Here is an 11679-nt window from a genome sequence, read left to right on the forward strand (position 1 = left end):
TAATAAAAAATATGGAGCTCTATGTTTAACATAGAAAAGCTATGAGGTTTTGCAGTTAGCAAATGGAAAGATCTGATTTTTACCAGCCTTAAATGGCTGAGGAAGAATGTGTCCTTAAAGGTGATATGGCTACGATGTGTGAGTTGGGGAAAATCTTGTCTTCCTAGTCTGGGGCACTGACTTGCTCATGTAGTCATTTACCAGTATTTTAATCTTTGTTTAGAGATAGCAAGTGCTGTGTCTTCACAGCTTCCTCCTCCTCCTGTTCACAGAGCTTCACCTCTGCCAGTTCAGGAGATGTGCTGCTGTTAGGCAGCTCTGACCTAAAAGCTGCTCTAGGTTTGTAAAGAGCTTCCATGGTTCTGGGAGAGCATCTGGCTTTTGAGGTACAAAGAGCACTGCAACACATCTAGAAATGACCTTTAGGAGCTAATGATGGGATATGTTGGACCCAAAGTTTCCTAGCAGCTTCCCTCATCCTTCTGTCTCCTTCGTTTTCTAGGCGAAGTAACAGCATTTCTAAGTCTCCTGGTCCCAGTTCTCCAAAGGAACCGCTCCTCCTGAGCCGTGATATCAGTCGTTCAGAATCCCTACGATCCTCTTCTAGCTGCTCCCAGCAAATCTTCCGGCCCTGTGACCTGATTCATGGTGAAGTACTAGGAAAAGGATTTTTTGGACAAGCAATCAAGGTGAGGGAGGTCCCCAAACATTCATCATTTACTTTGATTACAGCAGTATCTGCCTATCTCAGGATCCTTTGCCACTGTCTCAGTGGCCTTTGTCTTGATGATAGTGATTGGTGATGGAACTCACCTGGTTTGCTCAGTGAGATCCATTTATCTTTCATTTCCTGACCATGAGTGTCTCTGGCTGCAGGCAATCTTGAATTCCCTTTTGAATGCCAACCTTGGGCATACATACTCATCTCCTGAGTTAGATTTACAACTCTAGAGTGCCTGTGTCACAGCACTCACCTGGATAAGGTGGCAGAATGGGGAGCAAACTGCACTTTCTCTTATGAGCATCTTTCCTATGAAGCAGTGCATTCAACTTCCCAGTACAGCATTTCTCACCCCTCATTGTTGTGCCATGCTGGGAGATTTGCCAGGCTGATGTAGTGACCACCTCTGAAGCCCCAGCAGAGCCTAAATAACTTGTCAGTGGTCAGGTCTTGCATTATTCTCACAGTTAAAATCTCCATTAATAGCAGTTCTCTTGTATTTAAGCCCCAGTCTTGACTGAGGGTGCTTCAGCAGCTATTCACCATGGTGTGGGACTTCTCTCCTTACACCTGTGTAAACTTCAGGTGTCCAGCCACCATATTCATCTCATGCTTCCATGGGAGGTGGTGAGCCAGTACTACAGACCCACTGCTTTTGATCTATACTAATGAGCATTTCTCTTCTCCTCTGCTCATAGAGAAATAACAGGTCCAGGTAAGCAGAACCTTTCCTCTATCGCATGCTTTTGTCATCTGTGTCCCCACAGTTAATGGCACAAAGACTTTTGTTTTTCTGCTCAAGTTACCCAATAGCCATTCTGTTCTGGTGCATGCTCTGGGAGTTAAAATTGCCCTCTTGGAGGTCCATGATGGCACTTGTTTCAGTTTTGCTGGTATGTCAGCTTAAGAATTGCACATAGCCTTGTCTTGTCTTTGTCTCTTATCTTTATCTTTGGGTATTAGATGTCCCTGGCTTTCATGTCCCTGGCTGAAATATGTAGTGTCCCTTGGCTCGCTACTTGTTTATGGATGCTTGATTTCAGGCGGGAGCAGAAGAATATTGTACTGTTGTTTTTCTTGTGTTATTCCGTGCATTTGTATCTCACCTGTATCAGCCATGTTATGCCCCATGGTTCTAAACAGAACCAGTGTGCCACAGTGTTTGCAAGAGCTTATAAACTTCCTAAATACTATAACTGGGTCTTGTGTTCTGGATTGCAGTTCTAGGGGTTTTCTGAAAGGCTTTTCATTTTAAGGGGTATGAGGCCTTTCTTGAGCTTCACATTGACTGCTTCTGGTGCAACAAGTACTGTATCTGGTCACAGTAGTTCCCTTCTGTTCTTAGACAGAAGGTGGTAGTTTGCTTAGGTGCAGATCTTAGGGAGACAAAGCTGTCTAAGTTAAGCAACTGAAAGGGAGAGGATTTCCAGGACAACCTGTGTGTCCGAATTTGGACCCTTTCTGCTCACTCAAGCACCTGGTGCAAGGCAGAGCGAGTTAAAAGAAACCTCTAGAATACAACAAAATGCCAGGAACTAGTTGGATACAGGCAAACAGCTCTTGAGGAACTGCAAAGGCTTTCCATGTCCAGAGACAGAAAATTTATCACCTGATGTCCACAGTGGGTTTCTGCGTGTTTGTCACCATTCTGGGACATTCCCTGCAGGCAGCAATACACTGCTCCCTAGGAGCATGGTAAAATAACCTCTTTCTGCCTTAACTGAATAGCCTGTATATCCCAGTTCTGCTTGCCCATAAGTAACTTCTTTAAGCTCATCAGAAACCATCAGGCTTCAGCGTCCCCATAAAACCAAAGCATGTAGTAATGTGGATTTGGGTTGTTTGGTTTGGTTTCTGATGCAAGTGAACACGTGTTCCTTTGCTGATTCAGAATGTAGTTGTTAGGGTCTGTGTACAAAATGTGAGCATCATGCTGGGTAAATACTTTCTGGAATGGAACTTAAGGCATGCACAAGTACAGAGCTGATGCCTTCAGAGGCTTTGACTGCCTGTATGCATGCTCAGCCCTATGCTACCTAATGTGGAGACTTAAGCTCTGGTTCTTGGGATGTTGTCTCCTGGTATGATCCTTTGTCAGTGTTAGGTAGTTTCTGTTTCACATATAGGATCTTTGCTGAATTCTGCAAGGAGAAATTTTATGCTGTTTTCTGCAGATCCCCAGGCTCAGAATTTTCTCCCATCTATTTTCCACTCTGTATGGAAGGGAATGCTACCCTCTCTTTCAGAAGAGTTGCAAGAGCATTGGAGCTATGTATTCTTGAGCCTTGCCTGTAGCTGTGGTTTCTGTTTCCACCAGGTGACTCACAAAGCAACAGGAAAGGTGATGGTGATGAAGGAGCTGATCCGCTGTGATGAGGAAACACAGAAGACTTTCTTGACAGAGGTAGGAGTAAGATGCAAAAAGCTTCTGAGCCAGCAGTGTGTGGAACTCTCTCCCATCTTATCCATAGAGTGATCGTGCCAGCATCCTGGCAGGAATCAAGGCACTGAAGAGGGAGACAGCACACAGGGAAAAGCTGACATGAGCTGAATGTTTGCTGCAACAAAGTGTGACTCACACTGAGCACTAGACATGGCTTCAGTTCCCAGTTCATTAATTTTTCAGTGATAAAAAGCAGCCTGAGCCTGAGGCAAGTGGAGCTGTGCACTACATGAAGGATTTATCCTTTGAGCCTTGTGCATAAATACAAATGATGAGGGCCAGTATCTGTAAGATATTTAAGACTCCTGCTGTATGTAAGCTATTTTCTTGTTGGCTGTCTACCACGCTTTTTAAAGTCAGATTTAGCTTAAAGGCAGCTCTCTAAACACCTAATGCTGCTATTCCAGCCCTGACACATACTGCACAGACCAGATAGCTGCCCTGGAGAGCTCCTGTCTCTTAAAAGTTTGCCAAACTCAAGAGTGTTCTCCCTCCTTAAAGACTAAGATCACTTTAATTGCACAGCATGAAAATGAAGAGGGAACATTTAATTGATTGCTTAAGGTTAGTGTTTGAGTGTACTCTGTGATCCCTAGGGGGGACCTCTAGCATTGTCAGCACATCTTCCAGGACTTGTTTCATTATCTTCTTTGGGGTGGGATGTCTCTGCTTCGCAGGTGAAAGTGATGCGCAGCCTGGATCACCCCAATGTGCTGAAGTTCATTGGTGTACTGTACAAGGACAAGAAGCTGAATCTCCTCACTGAGTACATCGAGGGAGGCACCCTGAAAGACTTCCTTCGTAATGCAGTGAGTATGGAAGCCTGGTAGACCTCTGCTCAATGAGGCTGAATGGGGTGTTGGTTGTACGAGTCTTATGGTACTTCTGTTAGTCTTCTCCTGTGGAGCTGTGTGGAAAAGCTTCTTCATACCTGTGGGTAGCCTGAGGCAGAAATCACTTTCTTCCTGGGGCTGTATTATCTTTCTCTGACTGCTGCAAGAGTCCCTGTTGCAGAATAATTGCTGTCACTAACTGGCTGGTAAGACAGGCTCTGACCGTTGAGGATTTGTCTTTCAGGACCCGTTTCCCTGGGAGCAGAAGGTCAGCTTTGCCAAAGGAATTGCCTCTGGAATGGTGAGTTGGACTGTCCCTTTATCAGAGAGTGAACTTCCAGGGTCAGGGTTAGGTACTTCAGTAGTGATGCATGAGGGGTTTTGGATGCTGTCTGGCTACTAGTATCTGGCTGTTGAGGCCTTTTAAATGTGAAGGGACACATTCACCTGGAAATCCCTAATGTGAAGTTTTCTTTCTCTGTTTCAGGCTTACTTGCACTCCATGTGCATCATTCACAGAGACCTGAATTCACACAATTGCCTAATCAAGTTGGTGAGCTACACCTCTGTTCCCCACAGCATGCTGCTCCCCTCCTTGTCATTTTCCTCCCTTGGTTTTCTCCACATGATTTTTCCTCTTTTGTCAGAATGGAACTGATTTCAGAGAGGCTTTTAGTGCCCTAAACAGAGGACCTTCATTTTCACATAGGATTTCCCAGACTAATCTAGCTTTCCCTGTTTCTTCATTCTGTTCTTTCATCCCCTTTCCTGTGGTAGCATCTCCTATTAACAATCCCGTTACGAGAGTTAGTTCAGCTCAGTTTCTTATCTCAACTATGAAATGCTCTCTGCAGCTGCTTCTGTTCTTTCAACCACTTGATGACTTGACCCACGATGAAAGCCTAAACTAATTTCAGGCCAGGTAGAATAGGAAGGTCTGAAAAGAAAGGTCCAGCTTTGCCCTGGCAAAAGTAGCCAGATTGATGGCATTAGTGTTAGTGACCACACAGAAAATAAGACAATGATGAGAAGAAACGACATGTTGGGATTGTGAATTGGGTATCTAGGCAGCTTGCTGTGCTCATCTGGCTGCAGGAAACCTTGTTAGCTTCCTTTACAGTGTAGTTGACAGTGAACACGAACTGCAGGCTCTTTGCTCCTGAAAGTAGCTGAGCATAATCAGTGGCTTGTACTAAACCCCTTGTGCAGGATAAGACCGTGGTGGTGGCTGACTTCGGTCTGTCTCGGCTGATTGTGGAGGAAAGGAAAAAGCCCACTTTGGAAAAGCCATCGGCCAAGAAACGAACCCTACGCAAGAGTGACAGGAAGAAGCGCTACACAGTGGTTGGCAACCCGTATTGGATGGCCCCAGAGATGCTCAATGGTAAGATACTGATACCAGGGTACAGGTGAGGTGATAGCCTGTGACAAGGTACAGGGATGATAAGATTACTGAAAGCTTATGAGCCCTAGTAACAACCAAACCTATTAGGGTCCATGGTTTTAGACATGCTAATATGGCTAATATGCAAGCTTATTTATACACACAGGTACCCTAGCTGCATTGCTCTTGCAGTACCTGACCTGATAAGCCTTTGTACCAGCTGAGGTAATGCTTCTGGCTTGACAGGAGGATTCTTCAGGAGGGCAGCAGGCCTATACTGCTCTGACCTAGATAACAGGCAAGACAAAAGAGGCCTGAAGATAAGACTGAACCTGAGACCAATTTCTGTTGTAGCCTTATGATTTGGAACTGCCCCTTGAGACAGGGAATCATCAGACTCCAGGATGAGGCTTACATGTGCTGTTGTGTAGATCCAGGGAGAAACCATCTGCTGCCAGGTTTGCTGAAGCCTCAGGACTGGGGTGGGAGTGGTCCAAGTGAAGGGCAATCTGGTTTTGGCACACAGCCCTCCACTGCATTAAGGATGAACCCTTAGGGAAAAATCTGCCCCTGCATGAGTCAAGGTAAGGGTGAAATGCAGTGGAGACACTTTCCTCCTAATAGGCAGGTCTCTCTGGCCAGTTTATGACATCAGATGTCTCCACCAGGGAAGGGAGGACTGGGCTCCTCTCCTCAGCTTTCTTGTGTGGTGTTCTGGTTTCCTTCTCTCAAGGCCTACAGGCCCTATAGGAGTCTGAGGCTGCTTCTCAGAGCCTGTCTCAGACCTGGCATTTGTCAGAGACCAGCAAGGGCATAGTCTGACATCACCTCTGAAAGCAGGGTTGTTTACCAGATACTGGCTGGGGAGGGGTGTGTCTGTAAGCAGAGAATGGCCTGCTGGAGCCAGCCTGCTCTCCCAGGTTCAAAGTGCTGCCAGTGTGTCATTTATATCTGCAGTCACTGCAGCAGGGACTGGGGAAGCTGAACAATGACTCTGCACTGTAGAGATGCACTAGAACAGCAGTCAGTGGGAATGGGCAGGAGCTTTCCACAGTTAAAATTAGGATTTGTTCAGATCTCTGCTACACACAGCTTCCCTGTGTTGTTCCTGTAATTCCCCACTAGAAGAAAGGAGTTAAAACAAGCAGTGGCAGTGTATAGGAAGATGCAGTTGGTATACATATCTTGGGGCAGCTGACCCTGCTTGGATTTAACCCCTGCTTTGTCTCCTGTTTTAGGGCCTTCCAGGGAATAGGTGTAGTAGCTTTGGACTGGCAGCTCCTGAAATAGCTGGGTGGGGAACTGTCTCTCCCAAAGCTGAATGTCTTATGTTTCCTGCAGGACAGAGCTACGATGAGACAGTGGACATCTTTTCATTTGGGATTGTTCTCTGTGAGGTAAGGCCAAGACATTACATGGCATCTTTAATAGACCTCTTCCCCACTGCCATATTCTCACACACATTTTATCAGCTGTTTCTCTGAGTGTGCAATCCCTGACCTACCAGCACAGGCTCACCCTGCCTCTGCTTCCTCAGGGAAGATGACTGTCTTGTTTATTCCTGGACTGAGAGTAACTGTTAAAAAGTCCATCAAGTTCTGACTGAGCCCTGGTATCCATTTGAAAGTAGATATATTCCCTAAAACTGTGGTACTTTTTGCCTTTTCTACTGCCTCATTAAAAGACCAGTCAGCCGTATCGCAGCAAATGCAGGGTCTCCACTGAGGATGGCACTTCACTTCAAAGAACGGGGAACAGAAACCTCTTTGCAGGTCAATTAATGAAGCTTGCACCCTGAAGTCTGTTGGCTTAGTTTATCTCTGAGCCAGTGCACAGTCTTACCATTATAGCAGTCTTTTCTGTCTCCAGAGCAAAGAGCACAACTCAAAAGCTGCAAGGTATTTTCAGTTTAAAAGGTAAGACAGTAGAAATACAGATGAAAGGCAGAGTGTTACATGTACTGATAACACAGCGGTTACAGGGACACCAGGGAAGACTAGCACAGTTTCATCTTCCGTGTCTGGATGAAAAGGACAAAGAAAATATCTGTGCATAAATCTCTGTGGCCTCATCTGGAGCTCTGTCTATGCTGGGCTCTCCTCTCAGAATGTTGTGGTTGTGAGTGATAAATTTAGGAACTTGAAAAATTTGTTTGTGGAATTATAACAATTGTTTCATCTAGAAAAAAGACAAATAGTAGCAAAGAAAGCAGACAAATAGGGGATAGGATCACAGGAACATTTTGCTTGTCACCAAGATGCTAAAAAAAGATATTACACACTCAAATAGATAAGGAAATAATCCTGCCAAAATACATAATGGGCGTTCCACTGTCTAGTTACAGGATGTGGTTGTCCTGTTGAGCTGTTGGCACAGAAAAGCCTGGGTGGTTATAAATATCACCCTCTTTGTAATACCAGTGAGGCTTTAAACCCAATATTTTTCCCCATGTGAGCATTTGTATTGACACTGACCTTGACTGTTCTGTGGGTTCCTTCCCTCCTATTACACTTTGAGTCCTCTGGTGCTGGAGGTGGTGAGCACTGAGGTGTCTGAGTGCTGGGGCAGGGCTTACTTCTCTTCCACCCAGCCCTTTCCTCCAGCAGCTCTGCCTGCAACCTCCTGAGCTTTGGTTCTGGTTGTTCTCTCCACCCCTCCCATCTGGCTGTGGAGTTGAATCTGCCAGTAACAGAGGAAGTCAGAATATGTGGTGCTGTTGACTTCACAGCATCACTTAAGAGAGGCTCCATAGAAATGAGTTTTGCTGGTGTGTGGTAAGATTGTGTGAGGGGAGAGATGGGATGGTGATGCAGATTGTGTTGGTTACCTGCTATCGGGCTGCATCACCCCCAGCAGGTGCTGACCCAGCAGGAAGACAGGGTTGAGCTCTCTGGAAGGTGCACATCACCCTGCATCTTCTAGCAGAGACCCTGGCGAGATGGAGAAGGCATCTGGGCCTTCCTTCACAACAGCAGCCACATCACCAGGTCTTGTAAAAGCTTAACGTGTAGTTTGTCTGTATGCAGTACGGTGTGCAACTGGCCCCATTGGAAAGCAGGAACAGTGTTTCTGCTCCTTTCCCTTTCACCCCAATACTTTGATGGGGCCCCAGCCTGGTGCTGATGTTCTCTGTTTGTTAACACCCTGGAACTGTTGCTGTACTTAAGCTCTTCTCTCATTTTTCCCTAGATCATAGGCCAGGTTTACGCCGACCCGGACTGTCTCCCACGCACACTGGATTTTGGCCTTAATGTCAAGCTGTTCTGGGAGAAATTTGTTCCTGCTGATTGTCCTCCAGCCTTCTTCCCTCTGGCTGCTATTTGCTGCAGACTGGAACCAGAGAGCCGGTAGGGCTGGGATTTGGAGGGCTTCTCTTTGTAAGCTCGGAGCATGTGTCTTTATCCCCTTAGTGAAAGGACTACTCTGCACAGAGAGTGGAAGAGGGCTGTATTCCAGCCTTCTGTGGGAATGCTCAAAGGCTTCCATGTGAGGAGAGACTAAAGACTTACTAGCTTGGGAGAGACTGCTCTATATGATGGAGGTTTCTGAAACAATTCCTGAGACATAGGGTAGAGGAGGACTGATTGTTCAGGGTTTTTCGTGTACTAAAAGTAGGGGCAGACCTTGGCACCAGCTCTAAAAGGTTAATGCTTCACTATTTCAGTTGTGAAGCTTGTACCTTCACAACAGTGTTGATGCCAAGTGGTTCCAAAAGAGCCAGACCTCCCTGGTCATCAGCTGTAAAAACAGGTCGCCCAGACAGATGGGATCTTTGCAGTCTCAGAAGCTGAATGGGGAGGGATCATGTCCTTGCTCACACCTCTGTGAATGGGACAGTGGCTGGATGGACAAGTGCCTCAGTCTTTTCAGATGCTGTTGTGCTTCCTCTTTCCCACTCACATTTCCTCACTGTTGCTTCTAGGCCCCCTTTTTCCAAGCTGGAAGATTCATTTGAAGCTCTCTCCCTCTACCTGGGAGAACTTGCCATCCCCCTTCCATCCGAGCTGGAGGAGCTGGACCACAACGTGAGTGTGCAGTATGGACTGAACCGTGACAAGCTACCTGACAATACAACCTAGTCAGCTCATCCTGCTGCCTGCCCCGCTTCATTGGAGCTGAGTGACAGGGAGGGAGATGCACTTCAGCCACTTCCAGGGCATTAATGGAGCACCAGCTGTGCATTTGCTGCATTGCCTCTCTCTCTCCCCACCCAACACCCCTTCTCTTGGATATATGATTCACTGTGGATTTTTGGCATGTTTCAGAAGCAAAATGGGCTGTTTCCTGACAACTGCACCTAGGAAAGCTGTTCAACACTACTTCTATGGCTTGAGAAGTGTTTCTCCGGCCTTTCCAGGCTTCTTTACTGTGGTGCCTTAGAACTTGGCTGCAAGCTGTGAAGCCACCCTGGCCTGTCTGCCAGGGAGGGATTTGCTATAGGAGACTCTCCTGGGTAAGGACCAGCACTTCTGGAACTGCTTCTCCCACTGACTACCCTGCACAGAAAGAAGGGGAAATTGGACATCCAGCAAAAGGCCCCACCAGGACTGTGTGTGTGTGTATGTTTGTGCATGTGCTTTCCAGAATAACCCACTGAGATTTTGGCCTCTAGGTGCATCACAGGGGAGGAATTGAAAAGCCCCAGGAATTGGGCAGCTCTCCTGAAATACTTTGTCTGTGGGGAAGCGTGTATGAATTCTTGTTTTAGTTTGGTTTTGTGGGGGTTTTTCCCTCCTCTGTCTCTGAATACCTCCAAAAGCCTACCTAGAAACACTAAGACTGAGCTCTGCTTGCCCCTCCTAATGGTGATCAAGGCAGGCGAGCTGCTTGAGCATCTTCAGACCCTGAGCCTGCACAGTGAGTCTGCCTGCCCAAGAATCTTAACCTAGGTGAAAGTATTTGAATCCGAATGTGTAGAACTGCACTAAGCACTGACTGTGGACATCCCTGGAGTGCTGAAGCTGCCTGAGCTCTCAGGCTGTGGACATGAGGTGACAGAAAGGGTGGCAGAAGGTTCTCTTCAGCAAACCAAGGGTTTGAAGTGGCTCAGACTTTGTGCATGGACAATGACAAAGGGGGATAACCCCCGAGTTACTTAAAGGATGGACTTGTCATGAACAGAAAAGTGCTGGAGAATGTCCCATTCTCCCAGGAGTGGCAGCTGGAGAACTAATAATTCAGTTGCCATTACCTCATCCTTTCCTGCAGTTGCTCCCTTTGAAGGTCCTTCTTGCCTCTGCTGCTGCAGCACCTGAGCTGATTCTCCAAGCAGAAACTTTCCTCAGGGTCATTCCCTGCTTTGGGGGAGAAAAAAGGGCTTGGAGTCATTGGGGGGAGTGTGTTTGGGGGTGTATTCTCTTCCAGCACTTTTCTTCCTCCCTTGGAGGGAGAAGGAAGAAAGCCACTGCTACAGTAGCTCACATTGTTGGCAGAACAGAACAAAATGTGGCTCAAGTCCTGCTCTCAAATTTCACAGACACCTTGGTTTAACTGGATTTTTAGTGTGCTCTTTTCTCTCCCCACTCCCTTCAGTATTGAAGGGTGGGGAATGAGTGTTAAGTCTTTGCTGTTACTTGGATTTCCTCCTCTACCCATGAGTTTAAAGTATTATGTAACATAACATGGGACCAGCCATCACCTGACAAAAGGTGTGAGTGTGGGGGTGTGCTTTTAGTCTGTGTAGTGGTGTTTTTGAAACACTGGGGGACTCCCTGTGCTGTGAGTCAGTGGAGGAGCCTCTCTAAACTGGGTCCAGTGGATTCAGGATTGTTAATAGGATTTGCCCTTTCTTTTCCCCTTCCAGGTTGGTTTGTGAGGGGACCCCTGAAGGGGAGAGTCCTGGATGATGTGTGGGTGGGGGTTATGAACTGTGATTTGCACAGCTCCATGTTCTAACTAAATTAAAAAGCATTAAACATGCTACAAAAACAAGATTTGGTTGTTTCTATTACATCAAGCAGGAAGCTGTAAGTTGCTAGGGTTTCTATTGTCACAAAACAGGAACTGGAGAGATCAGGCATCATCTAGAACACCCTTCCTTGAGCCCAAGAGCTCTGCCACATCTACAGAATTCTAGAGATGTGGTGCAAGTACTCTACAGTACTATTTACCTGGAATGATGGAAGAACTTGACAAGGTTTTTTTAAGAGTGGACAGGAGTCAGCAGAAAATGAAGCCTCTCTCGATTTTCCTTTTCTGATCCAGGGATAAAAATACTGCCTGTTCTTGGAAACATCTTATTCTGAAATATGTAGTTCAAGGGGCATTTGTGAAGACAACAACTGAACGAGAATGCTAG

At 46.4% G+C, this 11679-nt stretch overlaps 1 protein-coding gene across 2 annotated transcripts in view; it reads left to right on the forward strand.

The window, feature by feature from the left end:
• Positions 1-11312, forward strand: part of LIMK2 (LIM domain kinase 2) — a 31614-nt gene extending 20302 nt beyond the window's left edge. For both annotated transcript variants that reach the window (XM_034068100.1, XM_005147802.3), the window contains 9 exons: positions 503-689; positions 3039-3125; positions 3842-3973; positions 4242-4298; positions 4485-4550; positions 5207-5381; positions 6723-6778; positions 8571-8728; positions 9304-11312. In XM_034068100.1, coding sequence (XP_033923991.1) covers positions 503-689; positions 3039-3125; positions 3842-3973; positions 4242-4298; positions 4485-4550; positions 5207-5381; positions 6723-6778; positions 8571-8728; positions 9304-9460 — 1075 coding nt within the window. In that variant the 3' untranslated portion in view covers positions 9461-11312. The remainder of the gene's footprint in view (positions 1-502; positions 690-3038; positions 3126-3841; positions 3974-4241; positions 4299-4484; positions 4551-5206; positions 5382-6722; positions 6779-8570; positions 8729-9303) is intronic.
• Positions 11313-11679: the final 367 nt, after the last annotated feature.

This window comes from Melopsittacus undulatus, chromosome 12 (genome assembly GCF_012275295.1).
Source record: "Melopsittacus undulatus isolate bMelUnd1 chromosome 12, bMelUnd1.mat.Z, whole genome shotgun sequence".
NCBI lineage: Eukaryota > Metazoa > Chordata > Aves > Psittaciformes > Psittaculidae > Melopsittacus > Melopsittacus undulatus.